Source organism: Panthera leo, chromosome D1 (genome assembly GCF_018350215.1).
Source record: "Panthera leo isolate Ple1 chromosome D1, P.leo_Ple1_pat1.1, whole genome shotgun sequence".
NCBI classification, from domain to species: Eukaryota; Metazoa; Chordata; class Mammalia; order Carnivora; family Felidae; genus Panthera; species Panthera leo.
This window is the reverse complement of record NC_056688.1, coordinates 112937987-112963056: the sequence shown is the minus strand read 5'-3', so window position 1 is coordinate 112963056 and position 25070 is coordinate 112937987. Positions and strand designations below refer to the sequence as shown.

Here is a 25070-nt window from a genome sequence, read left to right as displayed (position 1 = left end):
CCGGTCGCTAGGCAACCGCCGCGGACCCGGGACGCCGCCGGCTCAGGGCATGCTGGGAGTTGTAGTTGTTACAGCGCCGCGGACGTCCTTCCTCCTTGGGCATCCCCGGAGCTACCCGTTCCGTGTCCGGGCCCATGACGAGGCCCGGGGCCAGCCCGGGCGCGGGGCTTGGTGGAGGTGTGTGTGGGGTTGGGGTTGGGGTGTCAGGGAGGAATGTTGCAGTCCCGCCTCGGGAGACGGGCATCAAAGACAGATCTCATGCATGCCTGTTTAAGTTGGCATTGTACCCAGTGGTGTGGGGACAGGCCCTTGCCCCCCCCCCCCCCACCCCTATCCCGCCTCCCCGAGACAGGAATGTGCCGGCCTGGATGGAGGACTAGTTCGAAGGAAGCTTAGAAGATGGGATTCGGGATGGGTGGGAAGTGCCTTCCAGGTAGAGGGTACTGTCCTGCAAAAGAACCCAGCAGAAAGCACAGCCCCTGGTAACTTGAGCCTTAGCACAGAAGGTGCTGGAGCAGCCCTGGCAAGAGGCGGGGCTCCAGGCATAGGCCATAGCTCGGACCTTTTTGAAGCATCTTGTAAGCAAGGTCAAGAAGGGCACTGATCCCTGAAGGGTTTAGACAGGACAAGGCATGACTGTATTTGTGCTTGAGGACTGTCATTCGATTGCCAGGTGCTAGTGGAATGAACCCCGGAGAGCCAGAGGAAAGCAACGCCCGAGGCCTTTCAACAGTCTGTAGGAGAGCGAATGGTGGCCTGGATTGGTAGGGTGAGTAGACAAGCCTGGGAGAGCCACAGGAAGCAGCAGACACTGGGGTGTGGGAGGGAGGGTCAACGAGAGACTTGGTGGCATCCCACCTCTGAGAGGACACCTCAGCTCCTGAACTGGGTGGCTGTAGCAGCATTTAATGAGGAACTGGAAGTCGAAGGGCTTGGTGCTGGAAGTGTGCAGGCTAATCTGTCGAGGTTTGGGGCGACTGAGGAGGGCAGGGTGGAGAACCCATTCTGAGGCCACTGACATTCCCAGAGCCCCTCCCTCTGGCAAATCACATCCTTGGGGTCCGTTCCTTCCCCTGTGCATGCCTTCCCCTGCTAAAGATATCACACCCAAGATTGTGTACCCACCAGAAATAAAAGGAAATGCTCCTTAAGACAGAAATTTTATTAGGTAAAAATAAAGAACAAAATGTTGATATCAGTAACTTCACAAAAATTTTTTTTTCAGGCTTATTTTTGAGAGAGAGAGTGAGAGAGAGAGCGCATGAATGGGTGAGGGGCAGAGAAAGAGGGAGACAGAGTCTGAAGAATTCAGGCCTCTGAGTGGTCTTTTTTTTTTTTTTTTTTTACGAAATACGAGTTTTTTACGAAATAGAATTAAAAAGTTTTTTACGAAATAGAGTTAAAAACAATATGTAACCTCCTTTCAACCTGCCCAATCTAAGCACGGATTAGCTTAGAAACATGGAGTCATTCGCTCTCTCTGAAAATAAACAAACGTTAAAAAAAAAAAATTCTTTAACATTTGTTTTTGAGAGACAGAGCGTGAGCAGAGGAGGGGCAGAGAGAGGGGGAGACACAGAAATCAGAAGCGGGTTCCAGGCTCCGAGCTGTCAGCACAGAGCCCGACGTGGGGCTCGAACCCACGAACCGTGAGATCGTGACCTGAGCCGGCCGAAGTTGGACGCTCAACCGACTGAGCCACCCAGGCACCCCTTAAAAATTTTTTTAAAAAGCAGGCCGGGGTCTAGGCCTCCGGCTGAAGCCCTGAGATGGTCTCATGCAGCTGCCGGGTACAGGTTCCTGGTCACTGAGCTGTTCACACTCACAGAGCACTCAGTCACAATGGCACCCGGTTCTAGGTCCTGGGGACATCGCAGTGACTCGGACCGGTGCAGGCCATGGCAGAAAAATAGTCAAACTCTCCTGGCCTCAGAACCCAGAGGAGGGCTGAGGAATGCGAATCAACTCGACACAGTAAGTGGATCCCTCTGGCAAGAGTCCACAACTTGCTAGAATCCCCAGTCCCCGCAGGACGTCCCCACAGGCAGTGTCTGAAGCTCCCTGTCCCTTGCAGGGAAACACTCTCGACTGGCACGTAAAACTGACCTCCCTGATGGAAATGTTCCGTAGAAATCAATTCAGAGAACGCACACAACTTCACCTGGGACTCAAACAATTCCTAATAGGATAGACCTGGGCAAGAAGATCACGTCCAGTCCATTTGAAGTCCTGCTTGAAGGCACAATCCAACGCCAAAACTTCACTTTAGTCGGAGGTCCCTACATGCCTGCCTAAAATACCTTCGGCAACTAAGTTGTTTATAATGTTTTGCAAATACATTTGAAGCCCCAGTTTATGGAGGGCAGCCAGGAGTTTAAAAACAGAAGCTTCCTTTCCCAGCTTCTTTCGCCACGTAAAGAGCATCCTGTGACGCTGCTCCATCAAATTGCCTGGATTCTCGCATTCGCAAGAGTCAATGTCCGTCTCATCCAGACCAATTAGCCTCATGAACATCTTCCAGTCGTTTCCCATGCTGCTCTTTACAAACTCATAATGGATGGTCGCGGTAGCTGCAAGAGACAAAGCCAGAAAGGAAGACGGTTACATTCCTGGGATGACCACGTGGCACCTGCTGTCGCTGGGCCCCGGGAGTAAGGTCACGGGTGACCCCACCGTCCCATTGCCCCGGGGCCGGGCACCCGGCCAGCGCACCACACCTAGGACATGGGAGGTCTTGTTGTACGACCCCAGGGATCTCCCGGAAGTGATCAGGCCCAGGGGCTGGGAGACGGCGGAGGCTGGGCCACCTCTGCCACAGCTCTTGCCCCGCAGGCGCCCTGCCTGCAGCTCGTTCCTCGAGCCCTTGAGCCCGAGCCCGAGCCCGGGAGGAGCCGAGGGTGGGGGCAAGCAGGAAGCTGTCGGAGAACGCAGTCTGCTGTAGTCCACCTGCCTTCTCTCCCTTGACCCCCAGAGAAAGGCTATAAGACGGTCAGGACAGGAAGGCCTTCTGGTGTCAGCTGGGGACCATGGTTAGGGTCTGAGGCCTGGGGCGACTTCTGTAGCCCGAGTTTCAGACTGTCATGTTTTTAAACCCGTGTGCTGGGGCGATCTTGCAGAACCGTTAGTGGAGGGGATACAAAAGCACCCGACGTGCAGCATGTCTCCTAGCCGGGGGGGGCCCTACCCATCCAGGAGCGTAGAAAGCATTCCTGCTGCCCGTTAGTGTTTCTTAAACACACGAATGGGTCATAAGATCAAAGCCTGATGAACCCCGCAAAACTCATGTTGGGCAAATGCTGTTTCCCCTAATGCCATTAGTGGCAGTGAAAAAGCATGGGTCGAGCTGACAGAAGGTCCCACCGCTTCATGCAGGCAGGGGTTCCCGGAAACAAGGTGAAGCCCGGTCACTCACTGTAAGTGAGAATTCAGATCACGTACCTTCTTTGGAGTTATCCTTGACAAAATATTCCTTTTTGTATCGCTGCGAAGAGAAAGAAATAAAATTGACCCAGAGCAAGAAACCCGTGTCTGAAACAGAAGCACGATGTGGTGGGAGGGAGCAGCAGGGTGGGGGCAGGTGTGGCTCTGCGAACGTGAGGTGGCCTTGAGGGAGCTCCCGACGGGGGCAAAGAGCTCACAGCCCACTCGTGTCTCCCGGCCAGTGGTCCCGGGACACGCCATGCCCCGGGCCGAGGGACAGCACGGTGTTGCCGCTGTGGCACGGAGACCCCTGCTCGGGTGGGCAGGTGACAGCTGAACTATGTCACCGGGGGGGGGGGGGGGGGGGGGATCCTGTCCTGGCCCAGATAATACTAACAGGGAGGACACTCGTAAATGCAGTTTCCTAGTCGCGGGCGATGCCAGTGTGTGCGAGCACCGCACAGGTGTCCGCCCGAGAGCGACCCCCCGGGCCTCCCGCCGAGACGCACGAGGGTCCTCACTTCTGTACCTGACTCCCCTCAGAACTCTTGGAGAATCTGGAGTCATAGACCGTGTCCCTGGAATGACGCCTAACGGCACTCGACCCAGGAACCCAGGCTCCAAAGCAGAGTTCCTGACCTCCCTGCACCCCCACCACAGCCGCCCAGGGTCCCGTGATCTCCTCCCTGGGACCTCGTCCCGCAGCTCCTTGAGGATTCAGAAACAGACCCCGGTCAGGCCCCAAGTGCTGGCTCTGGCCCCCCCTCTTCCTGAACAGTCCCCCTCCACTAGTGCCACTCGGCAGGTATCTGCCCAGCTTGCCAAACCCTATTCGGGTGTCACCAACTCCAGACGGGCCCGCACATCCCCGCAACAGAGGATGGGGGCTGCTGCCGTCCTCCGAGGGGGAGCGCACCGGACGAGGCCCGCCCCTCTCTCCCATGGTCCCGCGACCCGGACGGCACGGCTGGCACACGGGCGGTGCTCGGCCGAGGTCCGCCGCGCGGAACGAGAGGCGCGCGCGCTCGGGAGGCCCTGGTGTGCGACACCAACGGGCCGGGCCTCCTCCTTCCTGCCACACCACAAGCGCGGTACCCGGACAAGGACACTCTCGGAGCCTCGGCACCCACCTCCGTGCCACGGTCCCTCCGGACAGCAGGTCGGGTTGGGGATCGTTAGGGGCTGACCTGTGCCGCACCCCCTGCCCCCCCGCAAACACTGAGGCCCAAACCCGTAAACACTGACCGTGTTTGGGACCGGGATCGTTGCCCGCAGTAAGCTTACGAGAGGGTTACTGGGGTGGGCCCTATTCCAAGGCGCCCCCCGTCCTCAGGAAAAGGGGCGCGTTGGACGCGGACTCGTACACAGGGAGACGCGGCCCTGAGAGTGCAGGCAGAGGTCGGGGCGATGCCACTCCAAGCCAAGGAGCCCCGAAGGCGGCCAGACACCAGCGGCAGCCGGGGGGAGGCCTGGACCAGACCATCCCTCGCAGCCTCAGCAGGAAGCAGCCCCGCGACGGCCTGTTCTTGGACTGAGACGGCAGGGTGTGCTGTTTAAGCCGCCCCAGGGCACTCCTACAAAACGGCTGCGAAAAGCTCGCACATTAGCACTTAACGCGGAGCTCCGCGCACGCGAATGCCCGCTACGCACGGGCTGCGTCATCACCGGGACCCACGCAGACACTTCACTCACCTCCTCTAGACTCTTGAGCGAAGGGAACGCCTGGGTCCCGTCCTGGGGCTCCGGAGCGGCAGGAGCAGAGGCTTCTAACGTCTGCTCCTGGACCACCGGGCTTCCTCCGACCACCAAGGCCTGCAGCTCAGGGCTTTCCTCGGACTCCCCTGAGGGCCCCGGGTGGGGCCTGGCCTCGGGCATCAAGGCCAGGCTCTCCTCCTCCGCAGGCTGGGTTTCTGTGCCGGGGGCCGGGGGCGCCTCGGGTCGCACCGTCTCGAGCTGCGAGTTGCTTCTCAGTGGCTGAAGGGCAAAGTCGTTTCTCTTGGTCACAGAAGCCTGCTGCACAGGGGCTTCCCAAGCCACTACCCGGGGCGGGGGTGGGGGGGGGCGTCAACTGCCTGACGATTACGCGGGAAATGTGCAGTTTTCGAGAACACCGCATGGGGTGAGCTCCCTGTTCTGCCACCGGCTGCTTGGGAGGGGTCCCGAGACCCCCAACCCAAGCCTGTGGTGGGTGGAAAGTGGCCCCCGCCCCAAGACATAGGCGTAGGTCATTTTATTGCACTTTGCAGGTATGTTTTTTTTTTTTGAGAGAGCGTGTGTAGGTGGAGGAGGGACAGAGAGAGAGAGAGAGAGAACACGAACGAATGAATCTCAGGCAGGCTCCACGCTGTCAGCACAGAGCCGATGCGGGGCTCCATCTCATGAACCGCGAGATCGTGACCTGAGCCGAATTCCAGAGCGGGATGCTTAACTGACTGGGCCCCCCAGGCTCCCTGCCAAGTACGATTCTTCACAGATGAGGGCTCGTGGCGACCCTGCCTTGAGCACATCTGTGGGCGCCATTTTCCCGACCCCGTTGGCTGACTTCGTGTCTCTGGTAATTCTCGCCGTATTTCAACCTGTGTCGTCATCACCGTATCTGGTGACCTGCGATCCGTGAGGACAGCTCACCCGGACCTCAGAGGGTGGTTGGCACTCACGATAAAATGTTTAAGTGAGGCGTGCACGGTTTGCGTAGACGAGGCTATCACGCACTGAAGAGACCGCACTACGGGACACGCAGAACTTTCCTACGTGCTAGGAAGACTGGCTTTCCCGTGCACTTGCTACACGGCAGCGGTCTGGAACCGAACCCGCAGCGTCTCCGAGATGCACCTGTGTGCCTACGCTCTAACCCCCTGGTGCCCGCAAATGGGACCTAACTGCAGGGGGGGTAGACACTGGATTAGCGTGAGCCGTAACCCGGGGCGGAGTGTCCCCAAGAGGAGACCGGCTCTGAGATGCACAGACAGGTGGGGAGCAAGCAGAGAAAGACGGATGCCTCTAAGCGCCCAGCAACCAGGGTTCCCGGCCGCCGGCCTCCCCCAAAGATGCAGGGAGGGGCCCCCCACCCCCCGAGGGCATTGGAAAGAGCCAGCCCCACAGAGGGGCCGCAGACACGCAAGCAACGAGCTCCGTGATGCGTCGTGACCTGCTTCGGCAGCCCTGGGACCCACACGCAGAACCCCTCTGCCCCTCCGTGCCTCGTTTTCCACTCTGGTCCCGACCAGCACATTCCGGGGCTCTGTCCGCTGAGGCGCGTGCGGACGCCCCCACACAAGGTGCAGCAGACACAGCCGAGGAAGGGGCTGCCGCCTGCCCCCACCCCCGCCCCCGCCCCCGCCCCGGGCATCTTCTGGGACTCTGCGGCCACCAAGGCCAGCAGCTACCATCAGGCAAACCCCAGGGCAGTACTCACAAAGACGCCTGGCCCGTCCGACCTTCCTGAAGACCAAAGAGAAGAGAAATGACCACGGTTGGTATCAGCGGGGACAATGACTTCCGTGAGGAAAGGAAGCGCCTTGAACTGGCAAGAAAGCACACTTACCCTTCAACAATCTGACGATCGGCTGGTAGGAGACCCGCACACCTGGGAAGGACACAGGAGGTGAGCGCCACCTGGGGGGCTTTGCCAGCACCCGGGCACCGCCGCCCACCCACCCCAGGAGCCCCCTGCCGACACAGCACCCGCCTCGCCCTGCTTCTTGGCCGACAGCACCCCAGACACGGCATCCCCAGCCGGTGGACCTGAGACCCTGGCCTTAAGACCCGTGTGCCAGGGAGCAGGCGGCAGGGCCCCCGTGCCACAGCCCGGAGCTCAAGAGCGCGAGTGAGAAGATGAGCACAGCCGTGCTCCCAATGGACAAGTCCCCGGGGCGCCTGGGGGGGGCTCTGTCGGTTAAGCGTCCGACTTCAGCTCAGGTCATGATCTCACGGTTTGAGGGTTCGAGCCCCGCGTCGGGCTCTGTGCGGACAGCTGGGAGCCTGGAGCCCGCTTCGGATTCTGTGTCTCCCTCTCTGCCCCTCCCCCACTCATGCTGTGTCTCTCGCAAAAACAAACACTAAAAACAAATAAGATTTTTTTTAAATAAGTGAAAAAGTCCCCGTCAGGGACCGCTTAACCCCAAGTGTCCACTTCTGAGCTCCTGCTGAGCTGGCTTCTCCAGGACTGACTGACACTAACTCACCTTTCTTCTTATACCAATAAACACCGACGACGACGGCCACGGCAAGAATGACGCTCACGGTCACCCACGGCACGAGGAACTCAGACCCACGTTTGTTTTCTGGAAGGAGACAAAACAGACGCTGTAGCAGGGTCAGGCACACCCTCCTCATTCAAGCCACGTGCTACAGAAAGGCCCCGAGCCCTCTCCCACAGATCATCATCTCGAATGTCCCCAGTGGGAGACAGGAGAGGCTCGCGCCTCCTGTGTCACGGACGAGGACCCCAGGCTCGGGGGACCTGGGGCCCCACGCAGGGGGCCGGAAGCAGCAGGAGGCGTACAGGGCCAGGGGGGCGGCTAGGGGTTCTGGTACCCAGGCCGGGGCTCCGGTGTGAGCGGTCACAGCCGGCAGCAGGAGGCAGGGGACGGCCCGTCCTGACTGGAGCAAGGCCCACCCACGGTGGCCGGAGGGACAGGGCAGGTCCACCCTGGGGAGACATCTGGCATGACCACTTGGGTGTCCTGGTGTCACCCTGGTGAGACCACAGCACCGACAGCACTCGTGGACACAAAGACACGGCGGGGGGCGGGGGGGGGGGGGGGGGGCAGGGCGCACCCATCTGAGCCCTGGACCGGCAGCCACCCGCACGTCATTGGCGTCAGCAGCCGGTGCTGGGAAGGACAGACGATGGGGCACAACTTCCGCATGGTGCTGCTGTTTGACTCAGAGATGTTCCTTATTCTCAGATGAGGCCCTTCCCAATTTTTCCCGGTGTTAAAATATCCTTTCAAAGTGCACATTACGTGATCAAAATCTTCCGTGGAAATCAACAAGCCGATTCCGCAGTGTGAACTGACACACCAAAGACCGTGCGGAGAAGGACTGGGGGCCCCGGGCCTCTGCCGGCAAGGCCTGCGGGTGGGTGTGGCCCCAAACCGAACAGGAGGAACTGCCTTCACCACCCAGGGACCCCAGGGCAGGTGGGAGGGACTGTCTTTTCCAAACACGGTCCTGGGTCATTCGTGTGTGCGTGTGGGAAAACACATCGAAGCCTGACCCCCTTACCCCACGGCATGCGGAACACCGATCCCAGGCTCATCACAGGACACAATCAGAACAGGAAAAGAGTACAGCTTCTGGCAGGTCCCATGAGAATCTCAAGGTGAGCAGAGCTCTCGCACACGGGGCACAATAAAGGGACCTCGTTCAAGGAAGAGCCCGTCCCTCGGGAGACCCCTCAGCGTGAATAAAAAGGAATCCTACCCTAACTTTGTAATTACCAACATTTACAAACACAGTTGACCCTTGAACATGGGTTTCAACCGCGAGGGCCCGCTTACGTGTGGATCGTTTCTACAAGCAGTAGGGCGCCGTAAACGTATTTTCCCTTCATTCACTTAACGCCCTTTTCTCCCCTCCAGTTTACTCTATTGTAAAAACACAGCACACGGTACAGACAAAACACACAAAACAGGGGTCAATCGACCGTTCGCGTCACTGCTAAGGCTTCTGGTCAACAGCGCACTGTTCGTAGTTAGGCTGTCGGGGGGATCGAAAGTTCTATGTGGATCTGACCGCGTGGGGCATCGGCGCCCCTCACCCCGTGCTGTTCAGGGGTCAGCTATGATTACCAAAAGTGAGAAACAAACCTGCCTGCGACTCAGTATGAAGCAGGCATGTCTCGCACAGGCCCTTAGCACAAGAGGGCGCAAGGCGGGGGCAAGTCACAGCTTGTCACCAAGGATGCTTGCTGTTTACTCAAGACGGAGGTCTATGAGCGGTGGCCCGCGGGAACCCAGCCCACTACAAGTACGCTTTTCTGCAAGTACGTTTTTGATGGCACCCAGCCGAGCCCATCTGTGTACTTACCGTCTCGGGCTTTTGCTTCAGTGGCAGGGAGGGTTGAGGAGTGACAAGAGAGACCGCAGGGCCTGCAAAACCTACGCTTTTTACCTTTATGGGAAAGGTCTGCTGACCTGGATTCAAGACATGACCTCAGGGGGCACCCGGGGGTCTCAGTCGGTTAAGCGGCCGACTTCGGCTCGGGTCACGATCTCACGGTTCGTGGGTTCGAGCCCCGCGTCGGGCTCTGTGCGGACAGCTCGGAGCCTGGAGCCCGCTTCGCATTCTGTGTCTCCCTCTCTCTCTCTGACCCTCTCCCGCTCACGCTCTGTGTCTCTATCTCAAATATTAAACATTAAAAAAAAAAAGAGATAGATGAGCTCAGTTCCTTACCTGGACGCCCTGGATCAGTTTCTGTGGCACAAACCGTGTTGCTGGTAACATTGCAAGGTGACAGGACAACGCCAGGACATCTGAAGGGTGAAGAAACCCGGAGCGTTACTCCTCCCTGCCTGGGCGCGGCACACAACGTCCTTCCCACCACCCACAGCTCCCACGACGGCCCGCCAGCCTTCAGGCAAACACTGCCTGGCATCTCCCGGGCTCTCTGGCCCAAACTGGCTCATGGAGAATAAGAGCGTCCTATGCTGAAGAGCCTCCCTCTCTGTTCCTGGACAGAGCTGTGTGTGGCTAGGAGCACTGGCCCTACTGCAGCTGGAGCCCCATGCCCATCGAGAGAGAAGTTAGGCCAAAGAGGAAGCACGTGGAGAAGGGGACAAGCAAGCAAGCCCAGAGAAGCCAGAGCCTGGATCACACCAGACCTGAAAGCAGTACTTTGGACTTTGGACTCGCCAGGTGCAGGAACCTGAGTCGTATCAGTTCACAATGTGCCTCAGAAACCGGAGCTGTTTTAAACGGCTTTGCCACCGTACAGGTCTCCCCACAAGGCCCTCCCCAAACCCGCGCCCACCCAGAACCCCAGAAGTTGACCTTATGTGGACACAGGGTCTTTGCAGACAGAAGCACTTCACAGTGAGGCCGTGCCAGACTGCAGTGGGCCTAAATCAAGGACCGGTGTCCCTGGAGGAGGGAACTCGGACTGGGACAGAGAGAGGCCGTGTGCAGATACCGAGACACAAACGCGAGAGGTGACCTCGCAGAGACAGAAGCAGACGGAAGGTAAGCGAAGGAGCATCACGGAGCGCCCACAGCGTCAGAGGCTGGAAGAGGCGAGCCAGGGTCCTCCCCTAGAGCCTGCGGAGGGAGCACGGCCCTGCTCACACCTGGGTTTCAGGCGCCTGGTGAACACAGCTGGGAGAGAACACACTTCTGTTGGTTTTCTCGAAGCTGCCCAGCTGTGGCGCTTTGTTACCACAGGCACAGGACGCCCACAGGGGCCACAGGACCCCCACGGGGACAGCGGCCGTCCCGCGCTGCCGCAGGGCGCGGCCCTACCGTTCTGTCTGCCTGGACTGCTCTTCCCCCAGAACCCTCTATGGCTCCCTACCCTCCTCGCCAGGCCTCTGCTTGAGAGCCTGGTCCCCTCCCACGCCCTCTACCCCCCTCACCCCTCACGGAGTCCTCACTGCCTGTGGGTTTGGACTGTCTCCACCACCACCGGGAGCCTGGGGTCTGTACTACTGGGAGGACAGGAGGGGCCCACGCCTGTGCCCCCAGGACCTTGTACACCGGAGGCAGTTCTCCACGCAGTCCACAGAGTTGCAGTAGAAACTCCCCTTTCTGCACTGACACTGCCGGTCGCTGGTGGGGGAGCACTTGGCCACCACCTCCTGGTCTCCTGGCGGGAGAGGGTCGCGGGTCAGCAGGGGCGGACGGGAAAGTCCCTGCCCACACCGGGCCGCGCCCAGAACCTTGGTCAAGGGCGCCGAACCGTCCTCAGCCTCCCGACTACGCAGGGGCGGAAAGGAGCTAACAGCCGGCCCTCACCCCTGCAGCCTGGGCCGAGGGGCCGGGGCCAGCTCCTCAGAGAGAGCCCGCAGTGCCCCTCACCTCGTCCGCCCCACAAAAGCACACCACCACCACGTGTCCCACACGAGCAAAACCTCGGGGCGAGAACGGCATAGACACAGGGCCCCCTCCGCCGGCCAGCGAGAACCACGGCGGCCACGCTGACGACCACCCTTCCAGAGCCTTCCGCCGCGCTGGATGTCAAAGAACCGTACTCGAGATACAGATGACGATGAAACACGACCACACTCGCAGCTCAACGCCACGTCCAGACCCGCACCCGGGTCCGGTCCCTCCACGGCGTCACTCCGCTCCCACGCTTCCAAAACCCAGACGGGTTTGGCAAGACACGACGCAGGCGGGATCCCGCCGTGCACGCGCCGGGCCGGCTTCCGCGGCTTCCTCCCGCGTGCACCCGCTTCTCGGTCAGAGGATGCTCGGGTTGCTTCTGGCTTTACGCGACTGCGAACCCCTCCCCACGACCCAGCACACACGGGCAAGAGCCTGTCCAGGTCTGGATCGGGACGCGGGGCGGGTGGGCAGCCCCAACTGTGTGCGGGGTGTGCGGACCCTGCTTCTCCCGTGGGGACGGAGCGCTCGCTCGCTGTTCTCGGTCCCCGCGAATGCTGGGCATCCGCAGCGACGCTCCGTCCGGCTGCCAGAAGACAGCACGTCCGTCCGTCCCTCCACGCCGGCGCTTTTCGCGATGGTTGCCGGGGCTCCGTGCCCCATCTCCTTCACCACGTCTGTCTGTCTGTCTGTCTGTCTCCACTCGAAGCGTTTTTCCAAACTGTACGACTGATTTGCTCCAGGTGTGAATTATGCGTGGGCTGTGTCACCAACAGGTTCTGCCCCTTCGCGGCTTAACTCTCGTGCCTCGCGACAAAACGGGAGCTGGGTCGTTCGACTGCCGCCACGTGTACCCGCCTCGACGTTATGGTGTAGGGTTTTCAGAAATCCCGTAAAACGTTCTGTCGCTGCCTGGAAGTCCGAAGTGCTCCTCACGTCCTCCTCTCAAAGAAGTACTTTTCACCTGTGGACCGTGAGGTGGGAGGGACCACTCGTGGGGGCAGCGGAAGCTTCCCGTCCCGCACCGAAGGACAGCCCGCGGTCCAGGCCAGCGTCGTTTGCAATTCCGCCCTTCCCCCCGTGGACGGGTCGGTCGCGGTGCCACAGGCCACTTTCCACATCCACGGGGCCGTCTTCCCCTTTGTGCAAATCACGCTGTCTCCGTCGCCTCGAAATACGACCACGCGGGAGAGCCCGCTGCGCCCTGCCCTCTGCCGGAGGGTTTCGGCGATTGTCCGCTCATCGAGTTCCACGAAAACCCTCGTGAGGGTTTTGTTTTGTTTTGTTTTTTGTAAATAAAAAACCGTATATTTAAAATATACGGCACGCGTGAGGAGTTGCTACGTGCTGCTGGGAGTTTCACTGCGAACACAGCAAATCTGAGAACCGTTTCACGGAGAACCGACGTGTCTTTAAAACGTGGGGTCCTCCCATAGTCTTGTATTTCTCTGTATGTTTAGATTTTCCAAACTGTTGTTTGTTCTGGTAAACGTGTTATACGTCCTTTGCTAGACTTACCTCAAAGGATCTTATTTTCTTTGTCTTTGCTGATGCAAATGGTTACCTTTTAAAAAAATTACATCTTTTAAAATAATCCGTTGCTGATATATTGAAATTCAGACAAAGTCTTGTAGATAGTTCTCGTATACAGCACCTCTAAAATCCTGCTGCCCTGTGGATGGAGATTCCTTAACCACACACACACACACACACACACACACCCTGTCCCGATAAAAATACGTGTTCACCTGTAGTAATTCCCTCGGGGCGAGGCCCAGAGGCCGAGTTGAAAGGCCAAGACCCCACTGTGCCCACTTACCCTTCCGGCACTGGATGCACCTCTGGCAAGTAGGCTCGCCATTAGGGAAGGCGAGGAAGGTGCCGGTTTCACAGACGCGGCACTCGCCGGCGGTATGGTTCGCCCTGCACGGTTTGAAGACGTACTGGCCTGTGTGAAAGGGAAGTCGCGGAGGTGAGGAGGGGGTTCGCAGCAGACCCAACCCAGCCCCCGAGGCCTCCCCTCGAGGAGGACCAGCCCTCACCAACCACACCTCCTTGGAAGGTTCTGAATGGACACTTGGCCACCTGCGTCTGAGAAGCCGGGGACCTGGCGCCGCTCGGCTTTCGCCGGCGACTCCCGGCCCACGCGAGCGGAGGGCTTCGACCACACACGCTGGAGGTGGCCCGAGAGCCTGACAACGCCCGTGTGCCTGCCCCTAGCGCCCCGGGGACCCCGGGCTGATTTACAGGGAGCACTGGCGGTCTAGAGACCGAGGGCTCTGACCAGTCCCAGAGGAGCCCCCTGGTCTAGCGCTTGCCTCGTGCAAAGGCCGTAGCGGAGTCAAATCACACCTCCCTGGGAGGAGGGGGCCACAGCCCTCACTCTGCCACCAGGCTGAGTTCACCAGGTTTCCAGCTGGGCCGGCTGTGTGCAACCTGTTCCCAGCTGAGCCGTGTGCGTGTGTGGGGACACGTGCACGCAGCTGTGGACGCACAGGTGTGTGTGGGATATACAGGTGTGAACGGCCCAGGTGTGGATGTTTGGTCCCTGAAACAGGAGCCCTACAACGGCCGAGGGTCCCGGAGCAAAGGAGGCACAAGTTGGGGGGGGGGGGGGTGGTTACAGATGGAGACGGTGGACGCGTGTGGAGGCCCCCCAAAGACACCGTGGATGCCAACGCGGGCACATCTGTCTGTGTGCGTGGGGGCGGCGGGCTGACCGGGTTCCCCACAAAGGAGGCCCGGCTGCCGTGGCGGTGACTGGGCAAGAGGTGAGGTGGGCCGGGGCGAGGACACAGCAGGCACTCGGAGCCTGAGGCCCGCCATCTGCCTTGTGGGGCTAATTGACAGCATCCTCACGAGGGTCACTAAGGCTCCACGGACGTGTCGTGCGTGAGGACGGTGCAGGCCCGGCCCTGGTAGGACTTCCCTTCCTCAGGTGTCCACAGTCACCCCGGCAGGAGGGCAGACAGGAGCGTCCAGCCTGGGGACGCACCCCCACCTCTGCCCCCCCCACCAAAACAAGCCCACAGCCCGGTTCACGGGAGTCCCCGGGGCGTGGATGGGGCGGGTGGGCGGCTGCCCAGGAGAGGTCCGCCCACGCCAGCCAGCGGGGATCCCCCCACCCCGGGCAGCCCCACAGGCCCCGGAAGGTTCTCTGGGACTCACCAGCGGGGCAGAGCCGGCAGCAGAGGTTGCTGTCCTCCGGCTGGTACTCGGTCACGTCACACGGGGCCACGCCGAGCGCCACGTCCACCTCCAATCAGAAAAGGGAGCAGGCGTCATCAAGAGGGGCCATCTGTAGATGGGGACCACGCATCCTCTGCCCAGACACACGCGTGCAGTGAAGCACACGGCCACCTCCCGGGGGTGGGCTCCACTGGGGGCACACGAGCTGGGACCTTCCCTCAGATCTGTGAATTCTGCATTTGCACACTTGCCTCTCGGTGACATTCCCCGTCACCCCCAAGCTGCCACTCACTGCACGCCCTCAGACACGCAGACTCTCGTGCCGGACCGTGCTGACGTCACCCCACCGTCCCTCGGCGAGTCTGCCGTCTCCCGTCCCCGTCTGCGTCCCACCGGCCGTGCTGGTCCTTCTACAGGCAGAGCTCTTAAAGGCCCCACCTCGCCAGGCTTTGCCCTTCTGACCCAACCCGATCGCTCAGAGAGGACGTCAGCCGGTGTGCGCGTGTCGCACCAGCACCGTATTCGCATTCGCTTTCTGCATCTCTGCCGTGTGGTTACGATCCAGCTTTGCGCCCATTTTCTCGTCCCCGGGCTTCCCCGGCTTTTGCTCCCCCGACTCCCCGTCTCCACATCCCTTCTTTCCTTCCCCGCGCTGGGAAACTGATTACATTCTACTTCTTGTATTCACAAGGAGTAACAAAACACTACTTGGCCAGGCGTCAGGAAGAAAGCTCGTCGTGCACACACCGCGGTGCCCACGATCTCCGCCAACAGCCCGCCAAGGCAGGCTCGCGACCGTGAACAGAAGCGCGTGGGAAAGCACGGTATCGACCCAGTTGCAAAGCCGCCCAGCTCCAGAAGAGAAAATGCTAACTTGACCTGCACTGTCACCGAAGTCAGCATCGCCGTGAGGGGACACGTTGACGTCACGACTGGAAGAGACACCCCAGTCACTTCTGTGCCATTTCTGCCCAAAATGCCAATCTGGAATCCGTTCACGACAAGCCGCCCACACAGACCCAACCCGACCCGAGAAATGTTCTGCGGGACGAGGGCTCAGCACTCCTCTGCGGCGTTAAGGTCACAGAAGACACAGAGGACGGAGGAGTCTGCTCGGGGACGTCCGCGGGACGGCAGACACAGGCAAGGGCACTGCCCCGGCCCTTGCCCCCACTGTGATCGGGGCGCACACGTCACCCCCCGGGGGGCCTGGGCGGCAAGCACAGAAGCCGGTGCTATTTTATTTTCTTTCCGTTCTTTTCTGAGCCTTTCGTTTTTGTTTTTAATGGGCTAACACACGCACCACCCCTAAGAGTGACCGTTTGTTAAGTGTCCGGGACGCCCGTTCACATTGTTGTACAGCCATGCGAACTACTCTTCTAACTCCAAAAGTCCCAAGTTATTTCAAAAGGAAACCTGAAAAATTAAAAACTTTTTTAAAAAGAAAAGGAAAAAAAAAAACCTCACGACAAGAGCAAAGCAGCTTTCCTTTCTGCAACACCCTGGTCACGAACATAATGGAGGCTGTTTCCTCTATGGCTGGGGCTCCCAGTTCTTCCGGCACCGGGTCCCTCCCCTTCCCCATGACAAACAACACTAAAGGAAGTTGTGTCCCCCACCACCACCACCACACCCCCATCAAGGCCCCCTGCCTCCGCTGCCATCTGCCCAGCATCTGGCACTCAGGATGCCAGAGCACCAACTTCCTGCCCCGGAGCATTCCGGACGGAGAGGGGGTGGTTTCAGCTGGACCGGTGGTGGCGCTCTGGGGGCCCCCGGTACATGCCATGACCTTGGGGGCTGGGACACAGGCGGGGAAAAATGTAGGCTTCCTCTCCCCACCCCCCGCCCCCACCATTCAGCCATCAACGTAAACACTGTGTGATGCAATATTTTAAGACATGAAATCAGCGAAGAGCTTGCCAGCTTTTGTGAATCAAGTTTTTACTGGAAACGGGGTTGGAACCCTAGGATGTGAAGCACGTGGGCAGGCTCAGGCCAAGTGCAGGGTCCCATTCTTTGTTTTCATCTCAGGATGTTTTTGCATAGATTTTCACTCTTCAAAAAAAAAATCACATCAAAACATTCTTCACCCCGTTTCCTAAGTTGTGTCGGTGCCTTCATAAATTGGACACCAGACCCAAGTGCCCGACTCAACTCCTCGGGCACCTGCCTCGCAGATGACGACAGTTCCCGATCCTCCCTCTCCATGGCCCACACCCCCATGGCGCTCCCCCCAGCCAGGGGTCCCCCTCCTGGCTCCAGCAGCCCTCCCTCTCTGCCTTCCCTCAGGCTCCAAGTCCCCTCCAGCCCCTTCACTTCTGTGCCAGGAAATCCCTAAAGAATTTCCCGCTAGACACGCAAAGCCACGTGGGAACCACGACCGACCGGCATTTGCGAACCCCCAAGGCACCGAGTGGACGAACCCCGAAAAGCCTGCAGGCAGCTAAGGATTTAAGTTAACAAGAACATAACACCCATCTGACGTGAGCGTCTTCTTCCCTCGGACCCCAGCCTCACAGAATGGAAGGTTCTGGGAGGGGCTGCGGAAGACTCTGGAACCACCCCGGCCCCAGCCTGCGGCCTGCTGTGAAAAGGCACTGGAAGGGGCCTGAGAACCCTGCGCCCAGTGGCTGTGATGCAGCCACGTGGAGGAGGAGAGAGGCCTTCCCGCTGCACCCCTGAAGGCAGGCTGGCGAGCTCATTCCAGAAGGTACACGTGCAAAAGCGGATAGTGTATAGGACCAGAAGGCGGTGGAGGAAAGTACCCTGAGAAAACACTAACCAACACGTTGTGATGCAAGGCCAAGTTCACTGGAATAAAAGGCCCTCTCCTTTTGCACAGGGAAGGAAGCCGTCGACAAAATGAGTGGCAATCTGCTGAACGGGGGAGATCCTTGCACACGATGCATCCGATAAGCGGGTGATCCGAAAGACAGAACGGCTACAACTCCGTAACAAAAAGACAAACGCAAATGGGGGGAGAGACTCGAGGAGACATTCCTCCAACGGAGACACACACAGAGGGCCAGCACGCGCATGAAAAGATGCTCAACGTCACTCACCGTCCGGGAAAAAACATCCTGGCACACGTCAGAATGGATAGGATCAAAATGACAAGAAGTAACAAACGTCGGTGAGGATGCGGAGAAAAGGGAGGCCTTGCGCGCTGTTGGCGGGAACGCAGATTAGGGCAGCTACCCTGCACAACGGTACGGAGGGTCCTCAAAAGCGGAAAGGACAACCACCGTATACAATGCAGCGATTCTGTTTTTGGGGCTGCACCTGAACAGAATGTCGGAGAGACACGTGCACCCCCACGTTCGCCGAAGCCTGATTCACAACAGCCAAGAGGTGGAAACAACTAAGTGTCCATCAACAGGTGGATGAAGATGTGGTGTGTACACGTGGGGAGACAGACACACACACACACACAGTGGAATATTACTGATCCGTGAAAAGGAAGGAAACCCTGCCATCTGCAACAACGTGGATGGCCCCAGAGGGTATTAGGCTAAGGGACGTAAGTCAGACAAATTCCTTCAGATTTCGCTCAGACGTGGAAATCTCAGAAATAAACGAACGCCATGCAAACAGACTCATCCATACAGAGAACTGGCGGCTGCCAGAGGGGAGGGGGATGGGCAAAATTGGTGAAAGGAATCAGGAGACACAAACGTCCAGTTGTAAGTCACAGGGAGGAAAAGCCCAGCCTAGGACGGAAGGGGCAGCACGGGGACCAGACACGGTCATGACCGTCGCGCGATACCTATAAATGCGTTAAGTGCTGACCCGTTGCGTTACACCTGAAACTAACATAATGCCGTAGCTCAACTACTATTGTGGAAAGAAAAATTCACAATTAAAAAAAGAAAGAAAAAAGAAAAGGCTCTCTGGATAAAGCTTTTCAGCCGTTAAACGTGGTCCGAAGGCATCGCCATACAGACTTTATTCCTGGCACAAATGGCCCCAAGTAAGGAAGCTGCTAGCAACCAGCGGGCAGGGCCTACGACAGAGAGACAACGCAGGCCAGTGGGCCCCCGCGGTCCTCATTCTGAATGCTCCGAACAAAGCCTGGGCACTGCTTACTACACCTGGCAAGTGCAGAAGCAGAGGCTGCCCCAGGGCGGAGGGCCTTCAGAGGTCTTAGGCATGAATGCCCACAGGGCAGAAAACACCAGACTGAACTCGGGAATTTCACCAACGCCTCAAGCTGGCACACTGGCCATTATTTAATAAGAGTACTAAAATCAGAAAAGCCATCCTTTCTGGGGCAGAAAAACAGCGACGCTGTAGCCAAACTGGCTTCAGGGAAGGCACTAGGTGCGGAGAGCCTGAGGCCTGCCTCCCTGGGTCCCGAACAGCTCGACCGGAGCGGAGCCGCGACGCCAAACTTTGAGAACGCTGGGGGGGCGAGGACCCCTAGCGGCCACACGTCCCAACTGCACACCCCGATGGGCCGCTAACCTCGGCAGAAAAATCAGTCTCGGCCGCCTGCGGTTTGCAAACCTAACCGTTTCTTGTAACACTTGAAACGGGCTGTGCACCAAACCATTCCTGTGCGGATGCTAGGCCGCAGAAAATACGGCCAGGGAGATGCACCGAATTAAAGGCCGGAATCACTGAAGAAAATTCGAGAATCCCCCCCCCTTGCCCCCCGCCGCCGTTTCCACATCCGTGCGCGCTCCTCCAGCTGCTCGCCGATCGCCCGGCACATCCGACGGCGGGCCCAAACTCGCAGTGTCCCTCTCCAACGCCTGGCTGCCACCGGGGTGCGGCACCGCCGGCCAGGGCGCACGCTCGGCCACACAGCTAAGCACGCCCCCCGCGGCCCGCACCAGAACCCAGCCGCCGGGAATTCCCGGATTCCTCCACCTCCCGAAGGAAGACACACGGTCTTCCCGCACCTCTCCGCGCGCCGCCCCACCCCCCCGGTCTGCGCGCCTCCTCCCCGCCCCACCCCCCCCCCTCCCCGGCCTGCACTCCCCTCCCCACCGCCCTCCCCGGTCTGCGCGCCTCCCCCCGCCCCCCCCCCCCCCCCCGGTCTGCGCGCCTCCCCTCCCCACCGCCCTCCCCGGTCTGCGCGCCTCCCCCCCGCCCCCCCGGTCTGCGCGCCTCCCCTCCCCCCCCACCCCGGCCTGCACTCCCCTCCCCACCGCCCTCCCCGGTCTGCGCGCCTCCCCCCCGCCCCCCCCGGTCTGCGCGCCTCCCCCCCCCGGCACCCCCCCCCCGGTCTGCGCGCCTCCCCTCCCCCCCCCCCCGGCCTGCACTCCCCTCCCCACCGCCCTCCCCGGCCTGCGCGCTACTCCTCGCCTGCCCCCCCCACCCCCCTCCATCTGAGCGCTCGCCTCCGCGTCCGCTCCCGAGGATGCCCATGCCCGGGCATGCCCGCGCCTCCGCACTCTTCCCCGACCCTTCCCCCGTGCCTCCCCATCCGCGCCGGGGGCACGCCCGCGCCTCCGGACCCCTCCCGACCTTTCTCCGCGCCGGGGGCAAGTCAACCGCCTCCCGACGCCTCCCCGAGCCTCCCCCGGCTTCTCCCCGCCGCCGGGCCCTACTCACCCAGGCCGCGAGCGGCAGCAGGAGGGCGCACAGCCACGGGACGCCCCGACCGACCACCATCCCGTCCGCTCCACGCTCAGGAACTGAACGAAGCCCGCGGTCCGTCGCCGACTAGAGGCGGTCGGACGACGGAAGGGGCGGGCGGACGTCACCTGACGGGAAGCCCCGCCCCGCCCGCAGGCGTCACGTAGCCGCTTTCCCAGGGGCGAAGGTGGAGCCGGGCTCGGCCGCCTGGCCCTGCGCCCGGACTACCCCGCCCGGTGGTGAGGTGGTCAGTGCCTCGGGTTTCCTTTTCCTTATGAAGAAGTCGTCCCTACCGTGGAAAGTGACCAGGGGGCCCCCGGGAGGGACCCAGCCGGCCTTTGCGGGGCCGCCCCACGCGGGCAGGTTCAAACGGTGGAAATCCATTCCCTCCCATCCCGGAAGCCGGAGTCCAAGATCAAGACGCCCAGGGCGGTTTCCCTCTGAGCCTGTGGCGGAGACCCTGTTCCAGGCCCTCTCTCCCAGCCGCCAGCGGGTGCGGCAGACCTGGGCGTTCCTCGGCTTCTAGAGGCATCACCCCGGCCGCCTCGGTCGTTCTCCCGCTGCGCGTGCCTGTGTCCAAGTTTCCCTCTTATGCGTTACGTTTTATTACGTTTTCGTTCTGGTATAGTTAACTTGCAGGGTTATATTAGCTGCAGGGTTATATTATATTCGGTAGAGTGGTTGGCCAGCGCTCATCACTATCCCCCTCGCCTCGTTCGTCCGCGCCCCCACTCACCTTCCCTGGGGAGACCACCTGTTTGTTCTCTAGATGAGAGATTTTGTCTCTCTTTTTCCCTGTTCGTTTCTTTTGTTTCTCAAATGCCACAAGTGAGTGAGACCTTATGGTATGTGTCCTCTGACAGACTTACTTCACTGAGCCATTTTCCCTCCGGATCAGTCCACATTGTTGCAAATGGCGAGATTTCATTGTTTTCAAATTTCCCCTTTTTATAAGTGTAAGTAAGGGTTAAGAGCTCTTATAGACCCCAGAGCTCGGGTCAACTAGAAAGGATAAATCAGACCCTAAAAAAGACCTTAACCACATTGTCCCTTGAGACGGGCGAAAACTGGGTCGATGTCCTGCCTTTTGCCCGTTTGCGAGCGCGTCGTACTCCATTTGTCAAGGGATTTTCCCCTTATGAAATTTTATTTGGCAGACCTCCACCTATCCTGCCGAGGCTAGGAGACGACGTAACGGAACAGTTGGAACGGGACCGCTTGCTGGCCTCACTCGTGGCCCTGCAACATGTACAAAAGGAAATAACCAGGGCCTTCGCTCATCCTCCTGTTCTTCCCCACCCCTTTCAACCAGGAGACTTAGTCCGGGTCAAGAGGCACGAGCCTAAAACCCTGGAGCCGCGCTGGAAAGGACCGCACGCACACCGCGATCCTGACCACGTCCACGGCCGTGAAGGTGGATGGTGTCCAAACCTGCATTCATCACTCTCAGGTTAAGAAAAACTGTGTGAAGGCGGGAACACCCCAGACTGATACGGAAGCAGATAACGAACGGCAATGGAAGGTCCCGAGGCACCCAGAGGATCCTTTAAAGCTAAGACTGATGCGGGCATAATAATAATAATTGTCTGGGTTTGTATAATGGTAAGCGTGGGGGACTGTATGGGATTACCTCCCCTGTCTTTTTTGGCCATACCAACGGGAACTCAGGGACACTGTCCCGGGGAAGGTGATAGCATCTAATACCTCTTCCACTGTGCCTTGTTTTCTGTTTGATTTATGCGACTTGGTGGGGGCCTCATGGGGGAATTTAGTTCCTAATTATAAACAGCCAACGGGCTTCGCTGCTCCGGTCCCCGAAAACCCCTGTATGGTTACCTATGGATGTGGACCCAGGGATCGAGGACAAAAATTGGCTGACATACCAGGGTTATACAGTTGCCCTGCAAATAGAAAGGTCGGATGTGAAGGAAAAGGCCAGAAAATTGGTATCAGAGTTTATTCTCTCGGTCCCTCTGGCTCACATCACTGCTCACCCCTATAGCTGGGCCACTGCTGTTGTTACTTCTCGGGTTAACTATCGGCCCGCGCATTATCAATTGGTTAGTATGTCAAGAGGCGAGTTGGTGAAATAAAGATTATGATGATGAGGTCCAACTATGTCCCCTTAGTTCCTAGTGATGAATCAAGGGATTGATTCACTGACAAGAAAAGGGGGAAATGTAAGGGTTAAATTGTAGTGTAGGGCTAACATGTAGCTTAAAAAATAACAGCTTTTTTCTGACACTGAAGGTCAAGAGATAACAGCCTTGCTTCACTCTTGTAAATTATGCTCTATACTCCTGTAAATCAGGCTTCACCAATGAAGGAAACGAAAGCTCAAAGAAAAGAGCATCAGAGTCAGGGTCAAGGAGACCTACTGGTTGCAACTTAGGGGCAGAAAGTCTAAAATAACCACCTCATCCGGCAACTGTTTCTAACTCATCTGGGAACTCTTTCTCCGTTCCGTTTCCAGGTGATGATCAAACGATGTGGTCGGCTTTAAAAACTCTGTACCCCGGCTGTTCGAGGCCGCACTCTGATCAAGAGTGTTGGTCCCCGCTGAGTTCCAGCCCCGCGTCGGGCTCCATGCTGACAGCTCGGAGCCTGGAGCTGCTTCCGATTCTCCTTCTCTCTCTGCCCCTCCCTGCTTGTTGTCTCTCTCTTCCTCCCTCTCTCTCTCTCTCTCTCTCTCTCTCTCTCTCTTTCAAAAATAAATAAAACAAAGACACCTCTGGAGGCAGCTCCCACGGCACAGGGGGCAGCCAGGTAAGAAGGGATGAGTCCCGAAGGAGCATTTTGCTTGAGTCCCGAAGTCGAACACATCTTCCTAACTGCCCGCCAAGGGCCATTCCGAGCACCTCGCTGCTCCTCCCCGACACTGCTGGCCACGACACTGAGTGATGCCACGTGAGCCTTGGACGTAACCAGCGCTTCACGTTGCCATCAGACACAGACATCGATCGTGTAGTTGCTGGGGAATCAGGAGGCGAAGCAGGCGGACAGAGAAAGGGACTTGGGAGGAAGACGACGTCTTGGCTCTGGTATGGCTGCTGGGGCTGAGGGTCAACCCCCTGCTGCTTCCAAGTCACAGATTCGTCCGTCCCCCGGGGCAGGAGGTAGTATTTCCACCCTGGTAGGTCTCGGATGGTGCTGCTTTCCCAAGGATCACGAGGGTCCCGGTAGGGCCTGCCCCGGCAATGCTGCTTCTCGTTCCGCTCGCGATGCCAAAAACTCGAAAGCGGGACCTTGAGGAAATATTTGCACACCACGCTCACCGCAGCATTATTCACCAAGTAATAACGGAAGTGATCGGAGAGTCCGTCGAGGGATGTATGGACGACCTGGAGTCCATCCACACCGTGGTATGTGACTCAACCTTAACAAGGAAGGGAACTCTGACAGCTGCTACCATGCGGCTGAAGTTCGAGGGCATGATGCTGAGTGAGGCAGCCGGTCACCGCAGGGACAGATACTGTATGATTCCGGCTCTGTGAGGGCCCAGAGGAAGCCAGTCCATAAAGACAGAAAGTAGGACGTGGGGCGCCAGGGGCTGCGACAGGACGGGGGGCAGTGTTTCATGGGACAGAGTTTCAGGTTGGGAAGGTGGAAAGTTCCGGCGGGGGCGGGGGGGGGGGGGGGGGGAGATGGGCGTACAACGATACGGACAACGATACGGACATACTTAACACTGCAGAATTGTGCATTTCGTGCTGGTCAAGATGGGAAATTTTGTTACGTGCATTTTTAGCACAAGACAAGTCACTAAAAAAAAGAAGACCCAAACAGACGGGCGGCAGTATAGGACCCAGCCCTACCTGTTCACCACGCAGACCGAACGAGCAGGAGGACCGAAAGGCAGACTTTCACCCGAGCACCAGCTTCAGGAAGTGGGATGTGGCTCGACGAGCTACAGTCTTGATGCACCTGCTCAAGGCTCACCCAGGGCTCAGTCAGACTGAGAACAGAGACTTCTACGAGATTCAATCCTTCAACATGCGTTAGCATTTTTCTGTCATAATAAATCAGGTTTCTTCCTCGAATACGTACTCGGTTCTGAGCCGAAGCCTCAGGTCACAGGAGACTCGTACAGAGACGTCACTAAGCCGCACTTTGGGGTCTGAGTCAGCTCCCCACTTCTGGGTCTGCCACGTGGGTCTCTGTCTCCTCTCCCCTCCTTTAAAGGACCATCAAATGTGCTCCTCCCTGTTTAAAAGGCCAAATAGCAGCCAGAATGAGTGGGCAAGAGAAAAAAAAAAAAAAAAAGGCCATCCAAACGGTACATGAAGAAGTGAAGTCTATTCACAGGACATCCTCTTAACCACAGAAAACCCTGGAGATTCCCCTAAATGAGAAACAACCCTCTAGAAGTAATAAACAAATTCGGGACTGAAGCCTGATTGCAGGGACTGTCCTGTCTCACACCATAGTGATTTGTGGCGCTCGGTATAGCGGGACCATCACGCCCAGGAGCAAACCCGCTGGTGCGGCCCGCTTTTGGGGGTGCTCCTCCATGAGGCAGGGATGGGGGGGGAACGTAGGGACCTAGGTGAACCGGGTGGGGACTTCCCAGGATGCCCAGGCAGGTGGCGGGGGTGGGGGAGGGGGCCCTCTCCCAGAAGGGCCCACAGGCACTTGAATAAACCAGATCCAACTTGAAGGCATGAAAAGCATTGCTCACCTTGAGGAAATCCCTCCCGGCTCCTGGCTCCTAAGAACCGTAACAGGAGTCAGAGTCAGGCTGGAAAGCTCCAGAGACCCCTGGGGAAAGTGGGCTTGCTTCCTCCGAAAGAAGGCTAACGTCCAGGTAAGCTCCAGCAAAGTGGGAGGGGGGA

General features: G+C 58.7%; 1 protein-coding gene and 3 long non-coding RNA genes across 4 annotated transcripts; 3 read left to right on the top strand and 1 right to left on the bottom strand.

The window, feature by feature from the left end:
- The first annotated feature begins 93 nt into the window (after positions 1–93).
- On the top strand, positions 94–3521 carry LOC122199805. Its single transcript, XR_006193634.1, has 3 exons — positions 94–177; positions 674–769; positions 1860–3521. It is a non-coding gene; the product is annotated as an uncharacterized LOC122199805 (long non-coding RNA).
- LOC122199804 (tumor necrosis factor receptor superfamily member 1A-like) lies at positions 2266–20320 on the bottom strand. The gene is made up of 11 exons (XM_042905139.1): positions 20215–20320; positions 14632–14719; positions 13283–13411; positions 11107–11224; positions 9820–9899; positions 7605–7703; positions 6965–7006; positions 6836–6861; positions 5113–5394; positions 3439–3481; positions 2266–2570 (listed from the first exon to the last, which is right to left on the bottom strand). Exons 1-11 carry the CDS (start codon positions 20272–20274, stop codon positions 2266–2268), a joined length of 1272 nt encoding a protein of 423 aa, XP_042761073.1. The 5' UTR covers positions 20275–20320.
- Positions 20321–20418: 98 nt separating this feature from the next.
- Positions 20419–22802, top strand: LOC122199806. The gene is made up of 3 exons (XR_006193635.1): positions 20419–20485; positions 21551–21840; positions 22712–22802. It is a non-coding gene; the product is annotated as an uncharacterized LOC122199806 (long non-coding RNA).
- Positions 22803–22920: 118 nt separating this feature from the next.
- Positions 22921–24659, top strand: LOC122200068. The gene is made up of 2 exons (XR_006193708.1): positions 22921–23600; positions 23987–24659. It is a non-coding gene; the product is annotated as an uncharacterized LOC122200068 (long non-coding RNA).
- The last annotated feature ends 411 nt before the right edge of the window (positions 24660–25070 follow it).

Excerpts from the sequence above, each read along its gene's own strand:
- LOC122199804 (XM_042905139.1), bottom strand. The coding sequence starts at position 20,274 with ATGGTGGTCGGTCGGGGCGTCCCGTGGCTGTGCGCCCTCCTGCTGCCG. Across the intron at positions 14,720-20,214 it reads TGCTGCCGCTCGCGGCCTGG|GTGGACGTGGCGCTCGGCGT; the intron begins GTGAGTAGGGCC and ends TTCTGATTGGAG. Across the intron at positions 9,900-11,106 it reads AACTGCCTCCGGTGTACAAG|ATGTCCTGGCGTTGTCCTGT; the intron begins GTCCTGGGGGCA and ends TTCACCCTTCAG.